Source organism: Symphalangus syndactylus, chromosome 21 (genome assembly GCF_028878055.3).
Source record: "Symphalangus syndactylus isolate Jambi chromosome 21, NHGRI_mSymSyn1-v2.1_pri, whole genome shotgun sequence".
In the NCBI taxonomy this organism is placed as follows: Eukaryota; Metazoa; Chordata; class Mammalia; order Primates; family Hylobatidae; genus Symphalangus; species Symphalangus syndactylus.
Window position 1 is genome coordinate 74,433,932 of NC_072443.2, and position 24,800 is coordinate 74,458,731.

General features: G+C 43.1%; 1 protein-coding gene across 2 annotated transcripts in view; it reads left to right on the forward strand.

Annotated features, from left to right (window-relative positions):
* FRMD4B (FERM domain containing 4B) overlaps positions 1-24,800 on the forward strand; it is a 379,712-nt gene that overhangs the window by 238,172 nt on the left and 116,740 nt on the right. For both annotated transcript variants that reach the window (XM_055259748.2, XM_055259747.2), the window contains 2 exons: positions 6,320-6,412; positions 21,210-21,294. In XM_055259748.2, coding sequence (XP_055115723.2) covers positions 6,320-6,412; positions 21,210-21,294 — 178 coding nt within the window. The remainder of the gene's footprint in view (positions 1-6,319; positions 6,413-21,209; positions 21,295-24,800) is intronic.

Here is a 24,800-nt window from a genome sequence, read left to right on the forward strand (position 1 = left end):
AACAAAAACAAAGCCAGTGTGACGAGAGTACAAAGATTAAGTGGGAAAGTGGTACAAGATGAGGGTTGAGAGGGAAGTAGGAGCAGGTATCAGAGAATGTTGATAGCTAGCTGTGTGACCTTAGATCAGTTACTTAACGCCTCTGACACTCAAGTTTTCTCATCTGTACACTGCACATAATAATAGTGCCTTGGCCGGGCGCAGTGGCTCACGCTTGTAATCCCAGCACTTTGGGAGGCCAAGGCAGGCAGATCACGAGGTCAGGAGATCGAGACCACGGTGAAACCCCGTCTCTATTAAAAAATACAAAAAATTAGCCGGGCATGGTGGCGGGCACCTGTAGTCCCAGCTACTCGGAGAGGCTGAGGCAGGAGAATGGCGTGAACCTGGGAGGCGGAGCTTGCAGTGAGCCGAGATTGTGCCACTGCATTCCAGCCTGGGCGACAGAGCGAGACTCCATCTCAAAAAATATAAAATAAAATAAAATAATAGTGCCTTATATAGTATGTACTACATAAGGCACCTATAATAGGGTACTAGTATTCAATACTATTAAATCAGGTAAGGTATGCAGAGCATATAGCACAGGCCTACAATAAAAGGGAGCTATCATCCCAATGTATTGCAATAAGGGAGTGTTAAGAAGGAAACTGAAGGAGGACTGGTGTAGGCGTCACACAGACAAGTAACTAAAATTGGATCTTGCAGGTAAGGTAAACTTTAAATAGATGGGAGGGGAGATGGGAGGTGACATTCTAGGCAAGAGTTATTTTGTGGGCAAATGCATGAACATGGCAACGAACAAGGTACATTTGCCCAAGGGTGAAGACGTTGGCCTGATCATGGGGACAAGATCATAGGTGAGACTTGTTAGTCACCCGGATGGAGGAGGCACACCCAGGCCATGGAAGGATGTTATAGGGAGGAGGAATGAGGCTTTTGACTTGCAGTGTCAGAGGTCCCTCAGACTGCAAGGTTTATGGCAGACTGGAAAAGAGGGTCCTGGCCACATGGGAGGTTTCAGGAAAAGCTCCAAGCTCAGTTGAATGTAAACCAGACAGTGCAAAAGTAAGGGGTTCAGACTGTAAGACCTTCTCTTCAGAAAGAAAAGAAATCGTAGGCCGGGTATGGTGGTTCATGCCTGTAATCTCAACACTTTGGAGGCCGAGGCGGGTGGACCACCTGAGGTCAGGAGTTTGAGACCAGCCTGGGCAACACGGCAAAACCCCGTCTGTACTAAAAATACAGAAATTAGCTGGGCGTGGTGGCGGGCGCCTGTAATCCCAGCTACTCAGGCACCTGAGGCATGAGGGTCACTTGAACCTGGGAGGTGGAGGTTGCAGTGAACCGAGATTGTGCCACTCCAGCCTGGGTGACAAAGCGAGACTCTGTCCAAAAAGGAAAAGAAAAGGAATAGTAGGAATGGCTTCCTTCAATTGTTTGGGCCACCCTTCTCGTTGTCTGCCCTGAGATTTCTTTCTCAAAACTACGCTGGGAGAAGAATGGCTCACACAGCCTTTTTTCCAGTTACCTCCTTTGGCTCAACCAAAGGAGATAACTATAATTATGGTCTTTCCAAGAACCCCGGCTCCAAAATGTCCTCTGTGCACTCCCCTGCAAGTGACGGCAGAGTCTCTTTTTGAATTATGACCAGTTTGGGGAGGTGTCTCCTGGCTCTAGTTGTGTTTATTTTCAGAAGAAGTATGAGCAGGACTGTTGAGGGGGTGGAAACTGGCCATTTCTACCTTTCTGGGGAGCGGGCCTGGAAAATTGCTTATGTCTAAGGGTGTCTCCTTGGAATGTCTTGGTCACAAGCCTAGTTCTTTTTCTTTATCTGGTAAATATTTTTGGAAAGTATTTTCTTTCAGCACTTCCCTCCTGCCTCCCTTCGCCCCCGTAAAACCACCGAGTGAGGGCCCTCCCAGGATGCCATCTGAGTTGTATTTTCCAGCCTAGATGCCACATGCGTCTTTTGCCTTTGGTAAAGCTGAAAGGAACATTTTGTCAATGAAAGTAGCTACTGTCTACAACTCATACACAGACCAAGAGAAGAAACGGAAAAATAGACGGCAATTACGTAATAAAAGCAGTGATGATGACCAACAACAGATTCAAGGTCACGTTACTGGGAGACCGAGATGACGCTTGTTAGGGCCTTGCGCAGCTCGGTGTGCAAAGTGAGTCTTCCACCCCTAGAGGGCAGTCACGGCCCTCCTGAGGCACCAGCCCTTCAGGTCACCATAATGGTTCCATCTCTTCACCCATTTCATTTTTCGTTTTGCCTTCTCATGTTTTGAAAGGCTTTGCTAAATAAGCTTTGTTTACCAAGAAATAACAGATAGACTTTACAACACAACTGTGACTTTTGATCACTGTCTCTTCCAGTGGGACTGTGACAATGGGCCTTCTGTTGATACAATTCTAGCCAAAAATAAAACTTGCTTTGAGATTGGTCTGCACTCCTGATAGGGGTGGATATGACTGTCTTTTTAAGATATTGGTTAGATCTATTATATTTGCTGATGGGAAGATTAGACAAAAGCAAGTTATAAGCAATAAATAACCTTGATTATATTTGGTTGAATTATGGGCATTTTTTAAAAAGTTCTTCTAGACTTTTTCCTATTGATGAGATTGTGGGTAGATTTTTTAAAATCTAATTTGTAATTTATCCTTTTAAAAAGCTAGTTCATATTATATATGCATGAATATCTTCTTTAACGTCATGGTTGAGTCCAGTCCCTTTTGATTACTTTCCCACTGCAACTGTAGTTTCTTCCACAGAGGTAACCAGTACTAGCAAGTTGCTGTGTTACTCTCCAGAAATATATCTAAAAATGTTCATCAATATTTAATAGTGTTTTGAATGTGCATCTGTGGTTATCATAATTGGTTTATGCTGTATATGTTATTGTACAACTTGCTTCATTCATTCATAGACACCATTCCATGCAAGTTCATACAAATATACATTATGCTTTCAATTTATTTTTAGAGACAGGGTCTCTCTCTGTTTCCCAGGCTGGAGTGCAGTGGCATGATCATAGCTCTCTGCAGCCTTGAATTCCTGGGCTCCAGTGATCCTCCTGCCTCAACCTCCTGAAATGCTGAGATTACAGGTGTGAGCCACCATGTCTAGCCTGTTATGCTTTTAAAATGATACATCTTTCCTAAGAAAACTTTTGAGATCTGATACTATAAAATATATTATGTATTTTAAGACACACATTTAAACGTCTGTGAAATTGGGATGTGTCTTTAAATCAGTGGCATCTTAAACTTGATGAAATGTAGTGTAAGACTCTCTTCACGTCAGTCTCCTATCTTATTTTGTTTTACACACAAATGCAGTAGTTCTAAGGACCTTCCCTTGTGTTACTTAATCAGCTTCTTTATCTTTATAATATTCCTGCAAGGAAAGCTGGGAACAGGTATCAGAAGCCTTGTCTTGTAACTATGGAAACAAAGACACACTCTTTACAGCATTGAACCTGCTAAGTATCAGAGACTGAGTCAGAAGTCATTATAAAAGCTGATTCAACCCTCTGGTCTCATTTTCTCCAGTACTGAAAGTCCTGGGTGCTTTTATATACAAGTCCACTGGGTGGGGTGGCGGGTGGGGGGAAGAAGAAAGGAAGCCCTGGTTTCAAATCCCAGCTCTAGCACTTTCCTCACTGGCTTATTGTAAAATATAGCTTTAATGTATAAAGACTTCCAGCTTGGTTGGCACAGAGTCATTACTCAATAGAGAGTAGCTATTGTTATTATTACTACCACTCATATTATTGTTTATGCTCACTTTTCCTGTCTGCTTATAATGAATACAGCTTAGAATTTTCTGATTTTGTTTTTTAATTTTTTACTCAAGGACCAAAATAGGTTTGAAAATATCTTCTGGCCCATTATATATTTTATTACATTTTGACACACTATCCCACCACCATCAGCATGTTCTTAGATTGAATTTTATGTCAGCGAGTAAAAGAGGGTCTATGCTCTCTGGGAATTTACAGGCTGAAATGGATGGACTAGTTGGACAACCTCAGAAAAGGCACGTAAACAGTTCTAAGCGCCAGTGTCATCAATCCTTTTCATCCCTCAGTGGTCAAAATCTAGGCAGAACTGCTTATGAACTTGGTGAGGCTCTTGAGTAAATAAAATAAACAAGTACATGCTTAAATCTCAGTAAGCCCATAATATATACACAGAAGTGGCACTCAGAGAGTATTCGGCCCTGTATTTTTTTTTTTTTTTTTTTTTTTGAGATGGAGTCTTGCTGTGTCGCGCAGGCTGGAGTGTAGTGGCACGACCTCGGTTCACTGCAACCTCCGCCTTTTGGCTTCAAGTGATTCTCCTGCCTCAGCCTCCTAAGTAGCTGGGATTACAGGCACCCGCCACCATGCCCAGCTAATTTTTGTATGTTTAGTAGAGACGGGGTTTCACCATGTTGGCCAGGCTGGTCTTAAACTCCTGACCTCAAGTGATCTGCCCAACTTGGCCTCCCAAAGTGCCAAAGTGCTGGGATTACAGGCATGAGCCACTGTGCCCGGGCTTTTTTTTTTTTTTTTTTTTCAGACAAGTTCTCCCTCTGTTGTCCAGACTAGGGTGCAGTAGCACAATCATAGCTCACTGCAGCCTCAAACTCCTGGGCCCAAGCAATCCTCCCACTTTAGCCAATTCTCCCACCTCACCCTCCTAAAGTGCTGGGATTAGAGGCATGAGCCACCGTGCCTAGCACCAACCCTGTACTTTTTTTGAAAACTGTGGTATTGTTATGTGTCTGGTTTTTTGTTTTTGTTTTTGCTTTTGTTTTGAGACAGGGTCTCATTCTGTTGCCTAGGCTGGAATGCAGTGGCACGATCACAGCTCACTGCAGCCTTGACTTCCCTGGGCCCAAGTGATCCTCCCACTTCAGCCTCCGTAGTAGCTGGGACAACAGGCACGCACCACCACACTAGGCTAATTTTTTTCTGTATTCTTTGTAGAAATCGGGTTTCACATGTTGCCCAGGCTAGTCTCAAATTCCTGGGCTCAAGCCATCTGCGTGCCTTGGCCTCCCAAGTGCTAGGATTACAAGTGCTAGATGTGAGCCACCACACCCAGCCTGTGTGTTTTATTTCATTGAACCAGAAGTTTTCTCCTTCTTGATTATCTAAAATGTTTCATATTTCATAAAAATTTAATATTAACGTATGGCCTAGTTTTTTACCTCAAAAGTCAACTAGTGTTATCAGTTTTTTGTTTTTCCTCTCAGATTTTTGTAATATATACATGCACGTATGTATGCTTGTTCTTTGTTTAATTTTAAAAATGGCCATATACTTGCTGTTATGCATCTTGCTTTTTCATTTAATATCATATCTTGGAAATTGTTCAAAATAAGTTTATAAAGAGGCTCTCTGGCTTTTTTTTTTTTTTTTAAGACAGGGTCTGGTTATGTTGCCCAGGCTGGAGTACAGTGGCTGTTCACAGCCGTGATCATGGCGCACTGCAGCCTCAAACATCTGGGCTCGAGCGATCATCCTGCGTCACCTTCCTGAATAACTGGGACTACATGTGTGCACCACCACACTGGTGTTCTTCAGCCTATTTTATGGCTGTATTGTATTTCACTCTATAGTTTTTTTTTTGTTTGTTTTTTTTGGGGGGTTTTGGGGAGGTTTGTTTGTTTGTTTGTTTTTTAGACGGAGTTTCACTCTTGTTGCCCAGGCTAGAGTGCAATGGTGCAATCTCGGCTCACTGCAACCTCCGCCTCCCGGGTTCAAGCGATTCTCCTGCCTCAGCCTCTTGAGTAGCTGGGATTACAGGCACGTGCCACCATGCCTGGCTAATTTTTTTTATTTTAGTAGAGACAGGGTTTTACCATGTTAGCCAGGCTGGTCTCGAACTCCTGACCTCAGGTGATCTGCCCGCCTTGGCCTCCCATAGTGCTGGGATTACAGGTATGAGCCACTGTGCCTGCCCACTCTATAGTTTTCAATAATTTTTTTAAACAATATCCTCTTGGACATTGAAGTTATTTCCACCCCTTTTGCTATTTCAAATGTTGCTACAGTGAGTGATTTCATATACAAATTATTTCTCACATGTGCAAGTTTACCTTGATATACTCCTGGAAATGGAAATGCTGGTTCAGAAGCAAGTGCTTTCATAGTTTTGAAAGAAATTTCTGAGTTGGTCTCATTACCAGTTGTAACAGGTTTTGTTCCTACCATCGGTGTATGAGAGCAACTATTTCGCCACAGCTTTGCCAACACTGTATGTTGTTGAACTTTTCTGACTTTCTGTTGAATCCTTTTTCTTTGCTTTGCTCTCACAGAGGTCAGCAGAACTGGCTACAGTTAGATCACCGAGTTCTTGACCACGATTTGCCCAAGAAGCCAGGCCCAACCATTTTGTACTTTGCTGTGAGGTATGTATCCACAGACCCAGTTAGCATCCCTCTTTTTTTGCTGTTATTTTTGGTTTTTTGTGTGTTTTCTTTTCTATTTTTTATATTTCTGGTGATTAGAGATAGCACATAAAAAGAGAAGAGACCTATCAAAACATTATCATGTGAAAGAGATTCTCTACTGTCTTGGTCTGAGGACCAAGTTACCATAGATACTGTAGAGCTGTTTTCTTTGAAGATGAAGGATAGAGTCACCTTCCTTTATTCCTCAAAGCCTCTTAGATCAATTTAAAGCTGAAAATCATGGGTAATACATTTTAATACATAAGCCTGTTTCTCACTCAACATATTTTTAAGATTCTTATTATTTGAAATATGACAAACATTTGCTATTACATTTTACGTTAGCAATAATGTTTTCTACAGACTTAGAAATAATTGAATTCTATACAATTTGATGCCTTAATCTGAATAGAGGATAAAATGCAAACAAATGCTCATGGAAAGAATTAATAGTACAGGGATCTGAATTCCATTCACATGCAGAGAGACTGCTGAAAATAATGCAGAGTCCTTGACTTGTTCTCTGAAGTCTGCTTGGGCAAGTCACTTAACTGTATCCTGAAATAGATGCGTTCAACTAAATCAGTAATTTCTCAAATACATCTCATGATAGAACTATTTTTTTTAGTTCACATTCTAAAATAAGTAAAATGTTATAAGATGTAATACCGGCCAGGCACAGTGGCTCATGACTGTAATTCCAGCACCTTGGGAGGCTGAGGCAGGTGGATCACTTGAGGTTAGGAGTTTGAGAACAGCCTGGCCAACATGGCGAAACCTCATCTCTACTAAAAATACAAAAAAAAAATTAGCTGAACTTGATGGTGTGTGCCTGTAATCCCAGCTACCCATGAGGCTGAGGCATAAGGATCGCTTGAACCCCATGGCAGAGGTTGCAGTGAACCAAGATCGTACCACTGCACTCCAGCCTGGACAACATTGAGACTCCGTCTCATGAACAAAACAAAAACGAAACAAAACAAAACCAAAAAACAAGAAGTAATACCTATGTTTCTCTACCTAGCTTGAGGTGAAATCATTACTGATTGAGCTGAAAGCCCTTCTTATGTACTGACCCCCTCTCCCCACTTTCCTATGTTTGATGAACAATTTTATGATAAAGTTTGCTCCCCTTCTTAGAAAAATAGGGTAAGTTGTTTGATGAATTAAATTATTTTTTCTTTGCAACCTGGATATCTTCCCTTGGCTATATAAAAATCTATTTATTTAAGCATTTAGGCTATTTCTGGTTGTTATTAAAATTTAGGTTGCAGCTGGCCAGGCACGGTGACTCACGCTTTTAATGGAACTTTGGGAGGCCAAGGTAGGCAGATCACTTGAGGTCAGGAGTGCGAGACCAGTCTGGCCAACATGGGGAAACCCCATCTCTACTAAAAATACAAAAAATTAGCCAGGCTTGGTGGCGGGCACCTGTAATCCCAGCTACTCCAGAGGCTGAGGCAGGAGAATAGCTTGAACCCAGGAGGTGGAGGTTGCAGTGAGCCAAGATCACACTATTGCACTCCAGAATGGAGAAAAGAGTGAGACTCCATCGCCAGAAAACAAAAACAAAACAATAGGTTGCACCTAACATCCTTGCACTTTCATCTTTTGTGCATGTGGTGTAGTGTTTCTGTAGTGTTCTCTACTCAATGAAAGCATTATGTCTTCAGAAAATCTAACAAGTACCATCTAGGTAGTAACCAGATTTGTGCAGATGATTTGACAGCTAATATCTGGTCTGTTTTGGGTCACAGAATACCAAACGAGTAAACCCTATCTCCCTTTCTGTACACTCATTCATAAGGCACTCTATCTTCTCCAGGCAGGTTCCTGAAATTCCGGAGTGGCCTGCTGCTTGTTCATGAGTTTCAGCACTTACTTGGAGTGTTATCTCAAGAGTGTCCCACAATCACTTCGCATTACTTTCCCCTAACTACGTGCATGGTTAAACCCTTATCAAGTTTTTAATTATTCACTTAGTTCTTCCTCCCAACAGTATAGTGAGATCATAATAGTCTTTGTTATTATTCCAATTAAGTAGTTGTTTTTACTCCAATTTCATTAAGGAAATGATAAAGGAAAAGCACACACCAAAGAATTTTGTGAACTGACCGAGGTCACTGTGGAATGTAGCTGGTTCTGTGGAGGTCTTGCAAATGGGGTTGTCTAGTGCTCCAGTGAAGTGAGTTGCTCCTCAGAAGGTCTCTAGCCTCCTATTTGGAGAAAACAGAACTATTGGTAATACTTGTATCTTAGCAGACACCATCAACAAATCTCCAGGTTGCCTGTTTGACTGAAGAATAGAGAGCCAAATATAGCATTTGGTTCTGTCTTGATGTTCGCTCATTTTAGGATCCTCTGGAAGTGCAGGGGACCTCTTTTGAGATTGGGGTCCTCACCTCTTGCGTCAGCACAGTACTGCTGCATGCACTGGAACATGGAGCACAGAAGCCCCTCATTCATGGACACCAAGGTGTGTGGTCACCACATAGTTAATGCACAATGAAAAAGAATTCACTTCAGTGATAGCACATTAAAGCATGTGTACCGCTGTTATTTTCAATGCAAACAATTAGAAATGTCCTAATACCAACAACGAAGATAGGTTCAGTAGGTTATGGTGGCACTTTTATAGTAAACAATGAATCACTTCAACAAAGGAGATTAGATGAAAAAGTACCTTGTAATTCAGAGCTTCTCCAGAAGGAGAGGCAGGGCATATCTGAATCATCTTGGGAATTTTTTCAAACTATACACAGTTACTCCCCTCCAACTCCACATTCCTGGCCCAGATTCTGATATAGTGCCATGGAGGGAGGGGTGCATTGTCGAGCCCTCTCTCCACCCCTCCTCTTATAAATCATTACTTTAATAAGTCACTGTTATCAGTGATGTTGTCATGTATCTCATCGCTCATGCATCTTAGGAGATAAGATACATTATATCTGAAAAAGATAGGGAATGAGTGTCCTTCTGTAACAGAGATTACTATCTATGCCATGGAAAGTTCCAAGTGATCACATTGAGATTTTTTGAAGTTGGTATGTTTTATAAACCTATATAGATCTATAAATACTGAGAAAATTCCTGGAAGGAGCTACAGCAAGCTGTGAAGAAATATTTCTTCCTTACTTCATTCATTATGTTTTGGAGTTTTGCTGTGTTGTGCCCTGCCCCATTCTAGGTCTGAGGACCCGATAGTGAAGAAGGCAAAAATCTCTACCATCATAGTGAGCATACACATAAACAAATGCGTTCATTATATAATAACAGTTTGTCCATTCATCTGATAAATAGTTGCTGATTTCCTGCTGTGTGTCTGGCCCTGTGCTAGGTGCTGGGAATATAGCAGTCGTAGAAGAAAATGACAAAATCCTGCAGCCATAAAGCACACAGCCTAATGGAAAGAGACTGCCACTAAGTAAAGTAAACCCCTGCAAGGTATCTTATATGAGGGGTTATGGAGAAAACTCCATTAGGGAGGAGGAAAAGGGAATATTAGCAAAGCCGGGGTTGTCATTCTAAATACAGTGGTCAGGGAAGGCCTCTCAAAGAAGGTGGCATTGAGCAAAGGCATACAGGAGATGAGACAAGGACCCAGGACACAGGCCCATTTCTGGGGAAGTTTCTTCCAGGCCAGGGGAACAGCAGGTGCACAGACAGGTTGGCAAGAGCATGCCTGGTGTGTACCAGCCCCTGGAAGGAAGTCATGTATCTGGAGAGAACCTATAAAAGGGAGGTGAGTAGGAGTTGGCATGGGGTTGGCCTGTAGAGCATTGGGGCCTGCAGGTTTTGAGCTTGAGAGCATAACCAATTTCCATTTTAAACAGACTCACTCTGGCTGCTGGGTTGAGGACAGACCGGAATGGGGCAGGAGGGCACAGCAAGACCAGTTAGTAAGCTGTTGCAATGGTCCAGGCCAGAGATGAGTGGGGTGGACCAGACTGAGTCTCACTCACTACACATTCACTGGAGATGGTGCAAGTTGGTTATGAGAATTGAGGAGAGAGCAGGGGATACAAAATGATTTTGCAAAACATTATGTAAATGTAAGAAAATATTTTATTTATTGTAGCATTTATGAAAAAGAAAAATTCCATGAGATCTTGCTCTCAAGAAGTTTTCTCTCTACTGAAACGTAGCATAAACTCTGCAGCAGGCCCTAGGCTATTTGAAAAGTATTGTCTCATTTATTCCTGAGCTAAACCCTGAGGTCCTACAGATTTGAAGCGTTAATAAATATCTGGTTTATATCCCCCAGGATAGAGGGAGGAGCTCAGAAACATATGCTGCTTCTGCACAGAGAAAAGAAAATATTTAAAGCAAAGGCACATAGTGTTCCCTTTATGACTTCAAGATTAAACCTTTGTCTTCTTTTTTCCAGTTATAAAATCTCAAAGAGGTGTGCTAAATATGTGTGTGACCTCTGTATGTATAGACGCACCATAATTTATTTAGGTACCATAATTTATTTAACCAGTTCTCTATTTCCATGGGAGTCCAAACTCCCCGAGGTTTCTGGGGGACTTCCCCAGGTTGGGGGTTGTTATCTGGCTGCCATAAATTATATTCCACAAACATATGAGCCTCTTGGTAATGCAGCCCAGATGTGAACATTTGAAAGGCTTGACGGTGAGGAGCAAGCAAGCATTTAAATAGGAGTGCAGGGCCTTGGCGTGACCCCACTGGAAATGCTCATATTCCCTCAGAGGAGGGCAACCTGAGGTGGCTCAGGCCGGTACCACCCTGTTCCAGTCAAAGCCAGAATCTTGGCATCTTTCATCCCCTTTATTATTTTTGTTGTTGTTGTTTTTCATTTCATTTGGTCTTCCCTCTTCTTCTCCCTTCTTTTCCTCCTCCTCTTTCCAAGTGACTTTTGCTGGGTCCTAGGACTGCATGTGTTCACTCAATGGTACCCTAAAGCATTGTCTGCCACACGCAGGGCTGAGAAGAACTCACTTTCCCACTGTAACAGGAAACCCGAGGCAGACTGCTACCTCTGGGTGAAAATTGCTGCAAACATGGAGCCCTTGAATTCAAGACTGCTGACTGCCTTCTCGTCGCTCCTGGCGTGGTCTTTGGAACATTAGATCTTTAGAAAGAGTTTAATTCAAGGAAGCGTCATGACTACAACCCATGAGTCCTCATCATTCCACCAGAATTTTTTTAAAGAGAGCCAAATACACGTGACACATAAAGACAGACTGTAGTAAAGGGGGAGACTTATTGATATAGAAACATGCTCCCAATATATTCTGGGTGAAAGAAGTAGACCACAAAAAGTCCATGCAATATGATAACACTCTTTGTAGAATACTTTATAAAACATCTGTATAGACAGAAACTAAGTTTAAAATGTTAACAATAGTTAATCTCTAGGTAGAAGGATTGTAGGGATGATTTTTATTTTCTTCTTTTTTGGTCATCTGTATTTTTTCCTACAATGAACATATTACTTGAGCAAATTTTTTAAATGCAATTGTGAAAAGTGATAAGAGGAAGAAAGGATACAATGTTTGTGACCAGATAACCATGCATTTGTTTAAAGCCATCAGACAATAGGTGATTTATAATAACGAGAGGACTGGAAAGTTCATCTTTTCATGGAGGAATGTGATTTAAAGGCCCTGAGAAACAACTGATTCCTCCTACTTAGGCTGAGCCGAGGCTACTTGAGGGAGGTGTGCAAGTTAGCCAGAGGTCTTTGCCCATCTGTCACACTCCCATCTGAATGCACAATACCCCAGACCATGGGAACTACAAAGGCCAGTTGCCTCAGTGTCACCCATGACCCCTAACTGGCCCGGCCTATTCTGAACTTCCAGGCAGGCAGTTAATGACCTTCATCTTTGAGGATCCAACATCCTAATTCACACAAGAGTTCAAGAGAGACACAGAATCCTCAGAAGCACATGCTCGATCATGATTCCAGTTTCTTACAGGATTCTATTTCTCGGTGTATTCCCTGGGCAAGTATCAGAAATTATTTTTAGAAATCTGCTCACTCCCCTCGCAAACCTTTCAGTCCTATCTTTTGGTGGGTGTGCCTGTGTTTCCACAGTTTTAAGAAACAGATGGGCCATGAATACTTAAAGGATGTGTGTGTCTGTCTGTCTGTCTGTGTGTGTCTCAGGACAATGAAGAGGCAACATCAAAAGTAAAGAAATCGTATTGTGGGGCCGGGCACAATGACTCATGCTTGCAATCCCAGCACTTTGGGAGGCTGAGGTGGGTGGATCACGAGGTCAGGAGTTCGAGAACAGCCTGGCCAACATGACAAAACCCCGTCTCTACTAAAAATACAAAAATTAGCCAGGCGTGGTGGTGCACACCTGTAGTCCCAGCTACACAGGAGGCTGAGGCAGGAGAATCACTTGAATCTGGGACGCAGAGGTTGTAGTGAGCCAAGATCATGCCATTGCACTCCAGCCTGGGCAACAGAGCAAGACCCTGTCTCCAAAAGAAAAAAAGAAAGAAAGAAAGAAACCATGTTGTGAAGGGTGAAAGAAGCTGTAGAGCACAGAAATTAGAAGCTCGGTTTTCAGTGCAGGGTTTCACTGTAGCAGCACTATTGACACTGAGGACCAGGCCATTCTTTGTAGTAGGGAGCTAAGCCGTGCTGTAGGATCTTTAGCAGCATCCCTGGTCTCCACTTACTGACGTCAATAATGCTCCCAGGCCGGGCACTGTGGCTCACACCTGTAATCCCAGCACTTGGGGAGGCCAAGGCAGGTGGAGCACTTGAGTCCAGTTCAAGTCCAGCCTGGGCAACATGGCGAAACTCTGTCTCTACAAAAAATACAAAAATTAGCCTCGCATGGTAGTGCGTGCCTGCAGTCACAGCTACTCAGGAGGCTGAGGCAGGAGGATGGCTTGAGCCCAGGAAGTTGAGGCTGCAGTGAGCGGTGATCAGGCCACTGCACTCTAGCCCAGGCAGCAGAGCGAGACCCTGTCTCAAAATAAAGAATAACACTCCCCAAGTGCTGACAGTCAAATAATGTCTTCAGCATTGGTAAACACCCCCACCCAAACATTGAGAACAGAGCTTTAGCATCATTCTTAGGTTCATATTCCAGCTCTTCCACTTACTCACTGTGTAGCTTCTGGCACCCTTTTGGGCCTGTTTCATCACCTATAAAATGAAGCTGGTGGTAGCACCCACCTACTTTGGGGGTTGTTGGAGGATTACAAGTGGTAACAGGTAATGTAGACCCTCTACAAATGTTAACTATTTTTATGTTCTAAATAACAGGCTGCCTCAACCACATGTTCAGTGGGCGAAACATTCTATCATGTTTCTGTCACAGCCTTTGAATATGAAAGATTTGGGATTGTCTGGCTTGGGTCTGACCCATTCCCCTTTGCACTGGGTGAAAGATCTTATCATTTATTTTCATTATTCACTGTGCGCAGATGTTACCTCCCCACTTTTCTCCCCTGCCTCCCCTCCCCACTCCCTCTCAAAGCATCTGTCCCTGATTCCCTGTGGAGGACTAGAGCAGGCTGTTTTAAAGCAGAGGAGAGGCAAGCACTTGGAATTCACATGCCCCTGACACTTCAGGTTGCCTAGGGGAGAAAACTCTCTCCCCTTCCTGGCAGGTCACAGCAAGGCCCTGACTCTTTTGGGCCTCCAGCTCTTCTAGATAACTCAGAAAGAGTCATGTTGTGGGAAAGGAGCAAGAGGGCAGGTTCCTACAGGCTTCCCAGGAGGCCCTCTCTGGTTCTAGCCATGTCTGGAAATCAGAAATGAGGAAGAGCATTCCTGGCAGAGAAGCACATTGTAGAAGCAAACAGTGCTTCCCCTGGGAATTCTCCAAGACTGTTCCCCTCCCACAGATGAAAGGGAACATATTGGACTCCCAAAAGCACTGCATAATAGCTTGCAGAAAGTGATGTGTTTGGAGAAAGTGAAATACACTTAAATTACACTTCAGCCTTCAGCATTATAAAGTGAGATATGACTACCTTGCAGGGTCATTACAAGCAATAAGCAGAGATCTCCCTGCTCAGAATGTGGATGAGGCGCTGATAGTAATCTACCTAGGCATGTGGCTGCAGTTAAATGCCTGAAATTACTCATGATGACTAAATGAAACCCAGAATGAGGTGTTTTGATTTAGCCCTCGCTGGACGCCAGTCACAAACTCAGCATTGTTCAGAATGCAAAATAATTGAGCAGTTCTTGCCCAATTCACCTTCTTTGAAGATACCACTGGGACCTCGCAAAGGCCCTGGGAAACAAAGAAACCATGCTCAGTTGAGGAAGAAAAGTCGAAACTGGTTAGAAGAGCATTGGTTTCACACTATTTTCTCATTTTGTGTTAAAACAGACATTTTTGTAGCATTTATTTCTTTGAGAGAAAGAACTTAGGAAAGATACTTGGGTTTTTTTTTTTTTTTTTTTTTTGAGACAGAATCTTGTTCTGTCACCCAGGCTAGAGTACGGTGGCAGGATCTCAACTCACTGCAACCTCCTTCTCCCAGGTTCAAGCGACTCTCCTGCCTCAGCCTCCTGAGTAGCTAGGACTAAAGGCATATGCCACCAAACCCAGCTAATTTTTCTATTTTTAGTCGAAATGAGTTTTCACCATGGTGGCCAGGCTGGTCTCGAACTCCTGGCCTCAAGTGATCTGCCTGCCTTGGCCTCCCAAAATGTTGGGATTACTGGCATGAGCCGCGCCTGGCCAGATACTTGGAATTTTTATTCTGGTTGTTACAGTTAAAGTTTTAAAGACGTTCCCAACTAAGTCAATGCCTTTTATTACAGTCACATCGGTAGAGAGATAATAATATTCTAATAATCACCGCCACTCACTGGCTGCTAAACTACATGCCACCTGCTATGTTAAGCACATTTCAAACTCTCTCATTTCTCCAGTGTGTGGGGCAAGAGAGGTAAGAGGCACTGAGAGCAGAGCAGCTACCCCAAGACCTCAAGACTGATCAGCACTGGAGCTAGGATTCAAACTAATGTCTCTCCCGCTCCCTAGTGTTGACTTGTGACCACTAGAAATAAATACCACAAGATGACAATACTGGCCACGTAAATTTAAGCGACTCTTCAAAGGACAGCCACTTCCAAACAACTGGGTGTTGTGCTCTTTGACATCCATGTGTTGCCATCTGGCTGGCAGGGCTGTGTCCCTTCCAGCCGTCTTTGTCATGTCACTGTGGTGTAATGATCTGTCATCACTAATGAGTGGTTAAGCCAACCAAGAAAGGAAAAAAAATGCTAATGGGCGGAGCCCAAATAGCAGTGACAAAACCTTCCTGACCAAATTCTCTTCTCAAGAAATTACACTTGTGAAGCTGAGGTTTGTCTCCAAAATGTGTGCCTATTCAAAAAGCCTGGGTTCTTTCTGAAGCTGAAAAATTAACCATGGGCTTCGACTTAACAAAACCTTAGTGAAATCGCTCACAGTAAGCATGCAAAAAGGAAATAGTATCCTTTTGCAAAAAAAAAAAAAAAAAAGGCTGAAAGGAAAGGTCTTTATGAATCTGGGATAGTACATTTCATGTCATTAAGAAGCCCTAGATTTTGTTTTCAGTTCATGGTATGTGTTGATAGGTGTGCCTGAAGAGCCATTTTCCCCAAAGGCCATATGTACTTTTCATACACTCCATAAATATGAAGTCATTACAATGGCCCCCTTGAGGGAGAGATGGAATCGTGGATTCAGAAAGCTGGTAATCCGATGCCTAGGCAGGAGGCACCAGGGCTGGTCGCCAGAAAGTAGTGGGAAATAAGATAGGGACCTGTTTACTGGGACTAGGATGTAGTCAGGGGCCTGGGCTCCAAAAACAAGGTGAACCCAGTTTCTAGTACAAAGGTATCTGTTCACAGTTGGATGCGCTACAAATTGATTTGGCGCCAAGCTACCCAGCCACCTGTATGTGGTTTCTTCCGTGCTCGAAGACTAGCAAGAGGATTAGTTTGGCTAATATGCTCTCCGCCTGGAGTGCCCTTCCTATCTTTGTTACCTGGTGAACTCATGCATTCTTTAAGACTCAGCTCAACTGTCCCCTCTCCTGTGGTGCGTAGTCCTATGGATTTCAGTTTGGCAGCATTCTCCCCTTAATTCATAAGCTGAGTTAATTGCATCAGGCTGGTGGGCCCCCACAGCATTCTTTACATGTTATATTTCATTTTGATTGTTATTGTAGGAAAGCATTGTATCATATTGGCTTGGAATATGAACTTAGAAGTCTAACAGCCCTCAGTTTGAGTCACGGCTCCACTACTTGCTGGCTGTATGGCCTAAAGAAGAAGACTTGACATCTCTGTATCTAAGCTTTCTCATCTGTAAAATGGGCTCATAATTTGTTGCCTACTGCATCTGGTGGTACCAAAGATGGACAAAAAAAAAAAAAAAAGGATTCCTGTAGAGCACTTTGTATTATCCCTAGCACAGAAGAAGCCCTCTATTAACTTGGGTTCTTTAGTTGCCAGCAACAGAATTACTTGTGGCTAACAAACAAAATGGAAGGAAAACTGAATTGACAAAGACTCAGAAAACACAGGGATGAGGGCTTCTGCAGGGATCTAGGGAGCAGAAACCAAGGGATAATTTCATCAGAGTGCTGTTAGCAGAATAAATAGGCTCCAACCATCTTTGATCTTTAGGTCATTCTAATCATGTTTATTCTCCAGGGTGAGAAGCTGACTGGCCTAGCTTGGGTCACCTACCCACACCGTGATGAAGGAGTTTTAGTAGAGCAGAAAAAATGTGTCCCGGTGTCCCCCAAGCAGGTCTTACCCATCTGGTCAGCATCACTCATTTATATCCAGCCAGTGATCCTTACGACTTTTGCATATGTGACTGTTGCCATAGGCCAGTGCAGCTTTACTTATTAAATGTCACCATCACAGAACTCTTTTTTTATAAGTTTTGGGGACAATGGGAAAATTCAAGTGAAGACTAAATTTTAAATAATATTAAGACATTCTTATGAGCTTTGTTAGTGTGAAAATTCACTGACCCCGTGTTTTTAATACAGTCCCTGTTAGAGATGTCTATCGAAGTAATTAAAAGTGAAGGAAAAAAATAATCTTAGAAATTTCAAGTAGAAGGCAGATGTTGAGTTCTACTAATCTGACCTAGGATTTTTTTAGGGCAGGGAGATCTCTTCCTCTGGAAAGGGCTTCCCCTTCTGAGACTACTCTAACTTTTAAAAAGATGTTTTATAGGTTAATCAAAATCCTTCAACTGAAGTCTTTTGCCATGGTTTGCTTATTGAAGCAATAGAGAACACACATACTTCTATGTATGTTAACATTTTGGTGAAAACGTCACACTTGTCTTATTTTTCTGCCTATTGTTTACATGGTTGAGATGCCCACAATTGCTAAGGGTTCAGCTTCCTGCTGAGTGCTGGTTGAGTGAACTGGGAGTGGCAGCCCAGGAGGAGATGTTGGTTAAGAGCACTGTCCACAGAGTCAAAGTCATTGACGGCCGGGCGCGGTGGCTCACGCTTGTAATCCCAGCACTTTGGGAGGCCGAGGCAGGCGGATCACAAGGTCAGGAGATCGAGACCACGGTGAAACCCCGTCTCTACTAAAAAATACAAAAAATTAGCCGGGCGTGGTGGCGGGCGCCTGTAGTCCCAGCTACTCGGAGAGGCTGAGGCAGGAGAGTGGCAGGAGAGAGGCCCAGCCTGGGCGAAAGAGCAAGACTCCCTCTCAAGAAAAAAAAAAAAAAAAAAAAAAAAAAAAAAAAAACCAAGTAATTGTCCCAGACCAAGACCTAGCCCCACCAGGTGGGCAGATCTCTAAAACTCAGAGTCTGCCTCTGTGAAATCGGGGTCATGATAGGTCCCTCCCCAAGGCGGTTGTGATAATTAAATGAGAGAACAATCAGGAAGCACTTAGCACATTGCAGGCCCCTTAGTAAGAGCTCAGGGAAAACGTTAGCTGGGATCCTGCTGCTGCCCTTGATTAGGCTGCCCACTGGAAGCCTGCTCATATTATCGTCATTGATAGGGATACAAATGCATGGGAAAGCCAAGAAAGCAGGAAGCAGCCACCAGCAAGTAGCTGAACTGGAGGGTTCTTGGAGGTGCACAGAAACTTGTGTAACATGGGTCATCTCAGCCCTGTAGCAGCACCCAACCTCTGGTCTGCCTCACTTTGGTGTCTGCCTCACTTTGGTGTCTGCCATCACAAGTGACTTGGGTACCTTGCTTCAGTCCATCAATTCCTGCTGTGGACTCTTGTCCCTCTCTACTTCATGGCTTCTGCTGCCTCATGATTTCTGCTTAGTGCCTTTCTCTGCCTCCACTGAATCCCTTCTCACCCGCCTCTCAAGTCTCTAAGAGACCATGTGCAATTGGCTTGGCTCATTCATCGTGCAATATAAAAAGCATCTGTTGAGTGGCACTTGCTCCTTTCCAGGCCACCTCACCGCCTGACATCTTGGCTGCCTTTGAGTCAGGTGATTCGCCTAGTCCACGCAGCAGGGCTCAGGGTAGAAGATACTAGACTGATGGGAGAGGAGAATACTGTCTACCCAAAAGGAAAAGCTGAGACAAAATTAATATAAAAAGCTTATTTGGGACAAGGTTGAGGACTGCAGCCTAGGACACACTTCCAAGTTGCCTTAGGAAGTGCTCTGGAGAGGTAAGGAGAGATCCAAGTGTTTAAAGAAAAAAAGGACAAATCAAGAAAGGGGACAGTTACAAAAGTTGTTCGTCAGGGATTAATTCTCCCTGGATTACAGAAATAACATTGATCAGTGATTGGCTATACATTTTTGGGGTTTGTTTGTTTTGTTTTGTTATTTTTGAGACAGAGTCTCCCTCTGTTGCCCAGGCTGGAGTTGCAGTGGCGTAATCTTGGCTCACTGCAGCCTCCGCCTTCTGGGCTCAAGTGATTCTCCTCCCTCAGCCTCCGGAGTAGCTGAGATTACAGGTGCCCGCCTGCCACCACGCCCAGCTAATTTTTGTATGTTTAGTAGAGACAGTTTCACCATGGTGGCCAGGCTGGTCTGGAACTCGTGACCTCAAGTGATCTGCCCGCCTCGGCCTCCCAAAGTGCTGGGATTACAGGCGTGAGCCACTGCGTCTGGCCTGGCTATCCATTTTTGAGCTACAGGATGTGGGTTATAGTGTCCGGGGCAGTGGACACTAATGTGTCCAGTGCAGTTAGTTTTGGCAATAGCAAGCAGTTTCTGGAGAAAAATACATAGCTCAAGGAGGGAAGCAGGACTTGATTGCTGTCTATTTTAATGCCTCTCTAGACCTGATAAATTGAAAGAACTTGAATTCCTCAGATAAAATTCTGTTCTTTCCTGAGAGGTAAGTACAGTCACGACACCCAATTTAGAAAAGACACAAAGAAACTAAATAATTTGCCCAAGGCCATACCGCTAATAAATGGTGGACATGAAATACTACATCTTGATCCTTTGGATTCCAAAATCTGTTTTTCCCCCAACTCCTCATTTCCTTCACCGCCTTTGTACTTAACTTTCTCTTCTCATAAATCTGACACTCCTCCATCTTCATTAACCTCACTTATAAGTGAGATAAAAGCTTGTAAGTAAAAATATAAAGGATTCATTCTCTTTCTGGAACTTCCGTTGATGACTCAACATTAAAGGGTGGAATGTTTTGAATGATTTTACCATCTCAGTGATAAAATCTTTCACAGCCCTTTCAGCTGCATTTATTTATCAAAGGTATCATCACTGTGGAAAGGGAGAAAAAGAGAAGCAAAGGCTCAAGGCCTCAGGATTCCGCAGAGCTAAGGACAGGTTCACCTGGCCACTTCCTAGCCCTGCTTTACCTTCACTCTCACTGATCTGAGAGTAAATTCCCTTTCGGACTCAAAGCAGTAAGCTGTCTTGAGGCTTGATGGCTCTTCCTGATTATTAATCAAGCAATGCTCCAGAACTTGAGGAAAACTTCGGGGCCCTAGCTTGCCCACTCGCCCACCACAGAGTGCCAGGCTTTGCAAGCCGGCCTCATCAGTGCAGGATTATGAAAACAAGAGTTGTTAAAGACTCAGCCTCCTCCCCTCCCCACCCGGGAGCTGTCAGAGCGCTCCCGAGAGAGGGGGGCCTGCCTGCAGCCTGTGGTTTCACAGATCGAGCAAGCAAAATCCTAGAAAGGGAGTGGGCCAGTGAGGCCCAGAATACCCTGATTTGCATGAGAAGAGACCAAGATTGATGGCTGCTGAGAGCCTGGCTTTGAGCCAAAGGAAAACCCAGGGCCTGGAAGGATGGGAAGGAAGAAAGGAGTGATTGAAAAGTGTGATGGAAACTCACCCAGTGAATGGGGGTCAGGTAGGCGTGGGGCCCTCAGGTCCCTCCGTCTAAAAACCCCCAAGCCTCAAGCAGGCTTTGGGGTTCGGTTAGGTAGTGCTTGCTCAGCCGACTTCAGCTTTCAACTCCGAGTTCACCTGCTCTTTGTTTTGAAGCTCTCTGAGGTATTATGAACTCCCAGAACATGTTTCAAAGAATAAGCAGCACAGATAAACCTTTGTTTTTGTTTGTTTTTGGTTGGATACCATTTGGGGTTTCTCTTTAACTCGCCTTCCAAGACACAAAAACATCGTGAAAGAGATTTTAGGTATACAGACACGTCCATCCATCATGTACGCATGTGTGGTGCACATTTGTTTTAAAAAGGAAAAGAAAGCACAACCTTCCTCAGGTTTCTCAAACTTCTTGCCCTGCTTTTGGGGAACACTGAATGAGGAATGCTGAGACATGAAAATAAATCTGAAGGAACAAACTCCTCTGCTGTTTTTCAGGTTTTACATTGAGAGCATATCGTTTTTAAAGGATAAAACCACCGTGGAGCTGTTTTTCCTGAATGCAAAGGCCTGTGTGCACAAGGTAGGTGCCCCGTTTGTCGTGTTCACTGGATGCCTCCAGAGCGACTGGGATGACAGGAAGAAATGGTTTTGCCTCTCTTCTTGGATTCAAACTAAGAAAAAAAAAAAGGCCACAGTCTTTTCCATGAATATGTCCTACCCTGCAACTACACACATACACAAATGCTATCTTTTCTCAAATTCTGAGTAGGAAAGACAACCATCTGCACGGGAATCCTGCATATGCACAATCACCACTACTTTAAATGCAGCAAATAATCGACGCAGAGTGACCCAGAAAGACAGAAAGATGGATCAATCAGATTATAATCGAAACGTCTAGGCCAGAAATCTTTTTAAATAAGGTCTGCCCTACACTTAAATTAATTCAAAACCAGCCTTATTATTTCAGTTCAATTTCTGCCTTCTGATTCCTGCACACACGTGCCACCTTAAATCTAGGGAAGGATGGCTGCTCACAGCCACATGTTTTCAAGCAGTATCTCAGTTATCTGTGGTAAGGGACAGGGTTTTTCTTTTATTGTTTTTTATTTTTATCTAATGCATCAAGGACAGATCACTTTTATAAAATTCAATAAACATGCATTGCTAGAAAAATAATCCCACACTGGGATGTTGCTATAAAAGTTTTTACGGCCAGGCACAGCGGCTCACGCTTGTAATCCTAGCACTTTTGGAGGCCAAGACAGGTGGATCACGAGGTCAGTAGTTCGAGACCAGCCTGGCCAGCACAGTGAAACCCCATCTCTACTAAAAATACAAAAATTAGCTAGGCGTGGTGGTGTGTGCCTGTAATCCCAGCTACTTGGGAGGCTGAGGCAGGAGAATCACTTGAACCCTGGAGGCAGAGGTTGCAGTGAGCCTAGATTGTGCCACTGTACTCCAGCCTGGGCGACAGAGTTAGACTCTGTCTGAAAGACAAAAACAAGAACAAAAAAAGTTTTTAAACACTCTAAGTTTTTTGTCTTTTCTCTTTGCAGACTAGCATAGCTTTAAAAGCCTTCACTGTGGCCTTCTCAAGCAACTTTCCTGAGGAAGGGAAGGGAAGCCGTGGGCCAAGAGATGCCCAGTGGAGCCTGGCTCCTCCCTTGTACTTTATGATCTCAATGCTTGGGATCTCAGAATTCCCTATCCAGACTGCATGCCTGTTTCCAGGCCTCCTTTTAGGTTTATTGAGCATGTTATGTGTTCATTTTACCTCTCTTGTTGGATTATTAGCTATAACTCTTTGTTGTTTCCATGGTTACTTTAGGGTTTACAGTATACATTTTTAACTTATCAAGTCTACCTTCAAGATGATATTATACCACTTCACATGTAGTATAAGAATCTTACAATAGTTTACTTCCATTTTTTTTGTCTGAGCCTTTATTTGATTGATGTCACACAATTTACTTTTAGATAAGTTACAGATACACATGACATTATTATTTTTGTGTAAATATTCAATTAACTTTAAAGAGATTTAAACAGTACCAAAAGTCTTACATATTTACCCATGGAGTTAGCATTTCTGTTGCTCTTCATTCACTTGTGTAGGTTAATATTTCTGTCTGTTATGATTCTTTCTGCCTGGAGGACTTCCTTTAGCATTTCTTATAGTGTGGGCGTACTGGTGGTGAATTCCTTCAGCTTGTACCTGAAGACATCTTTATTTGCCTTTGGTTTTGGAAGATATTTCACATGATGTAGGAGTCTGTGTTGGCAGTTTTTCTCTTTCCGTACTTCAGAAATATTGATTCACTATCTTCTTGCTTCCATTGTTTCTGATGAGAAGTCTGCTGTCATCTTTATCTTTGTTTCTGTATGGAGTATCTTTAGCTGCTTTTAAATTTTTCTCTTTTTTCTTTTTTCTGCTATGAGCAATTTTTTTTTCTTTTTTGAGATGGAGTCTCACTTTGTCACCCAGGCTGAAGTGCAGTAGCGCCATCTCAGATCACCGCAACTTCGGCCTCCCAGGTTCAAGCGATTCGCCTGCCTCAGCCTCCCAAGTAGCTGGGACTATAGGTGTGCACCACCACACCCGGCTGATTTTTGTTATTTTTTTAGAGATGGGGTTTCACCACATTGGCCAGGCTGGTCTCAAACTCCTGACTTCAGGTGATCCACCTGACTCGAGCCTCCCAAAGTGCTGGGATTATAGGCGTGAGCCACTGTGCCTGGCCTGCTTTGAGGAATTTTATTATGAGGTGCTTTGGTATAGCTTTCTTCATGTGTTTGTGTATGTGTGTGTGTCATTGGCATTTATTGAGCATCTTGGTTTATAGTTGTCATCAAATTTGGAGACATTTTAGCCATTATTTCTTTAGTTGTTTTTTTTGTTTCTTTTTGGCCTCATGTATGCCTCATTTGCAAAGCCCGATTACACATATACTAGGCCACTTGAACTTGTCACATGGTAATGCTTTGCATTTGTGGGGATTTGGGGGAATATGATATCTTGTATAGTTTCTCTTGCTTTGTCTTCAGTTTCATCTGTTTTTTGCAATCTAATCTGCCATTAATCCCATTTTGTATATTAGAGTTTTTGTTTTTGTTTTTCTGTTTTGTTTTATGTTTTGGGACAGAGTCTCACTCTTGTTGCCCAGGCTGGAGTGCAGTGGCACAATCTTGGCTCACCACAATCCTCCTGGATTGAAGCAATTCTCCTGCCTCAGACTCCCAAGTAGCTGGGATTACAGGCATGTGCCACCACACCTGGCTAATTTTTTGTATTTTTAGTACAGATGGGATTTCACCATGTTGGCCAGGCTGGTCTCAACCTCCTGACCTCAGGTGATCCTCCCACCTCAGCCTTCCAAAGTGCTGGGATTTACAGGCGTGAGCCACTGCGCTCGGCCTTAGAGTTCCTATCTTTAGAGGTTTGATTTGGATACTTTTTACATCTTGCATGTGACTATTTAACTTTTTAAGCATATTAAATATAGTTATAATAATTGTTTTAATGCCTTTGTCTGTTTATCCTAATGTCTGTGTCGGTTCTGGGTATTTTTGATTGATTTTTGTCTTTGTTATGGGTCATGTTTTTCTGCCTATGTGCATGCCTGGCAATATTTGATTGGATGCTAGGCATTCTTAATTGTATCTTTTTGAATGCTACATATTTTTTGTATTCCTATAAATATTCTTGATGTTTGGTTTTGGGATGCAGTTTAGTTGCTTGAATATGGTTTGGTTTTTTTCAGGTCTTGCTTTTATGATTTATTAGTCTAGCCCAGAGCAGTGCACATTCTATAGCTAATTATTCTGCATACTGATCTTCCTGAGTACTCTATTCAATGCCCCATGAATTATGAGTTTGTTAGTCTGGCTGGTGGGAATAGGCACCACCTCCAGCCCTGTGTAAGGATGAGGCACTCTTCCCTCTTATCCTTTCAGATGGTCTCCAACTTTGGGTAGTTTCTTTTCATACATGGAATGATCAGTGCTCTACTGAATCCTCAAAGGAGACCCTCTATGGATTTTCAGGGTTCTCTCTCTTCACAGCTCTCTTTTCTCTGGCAGACT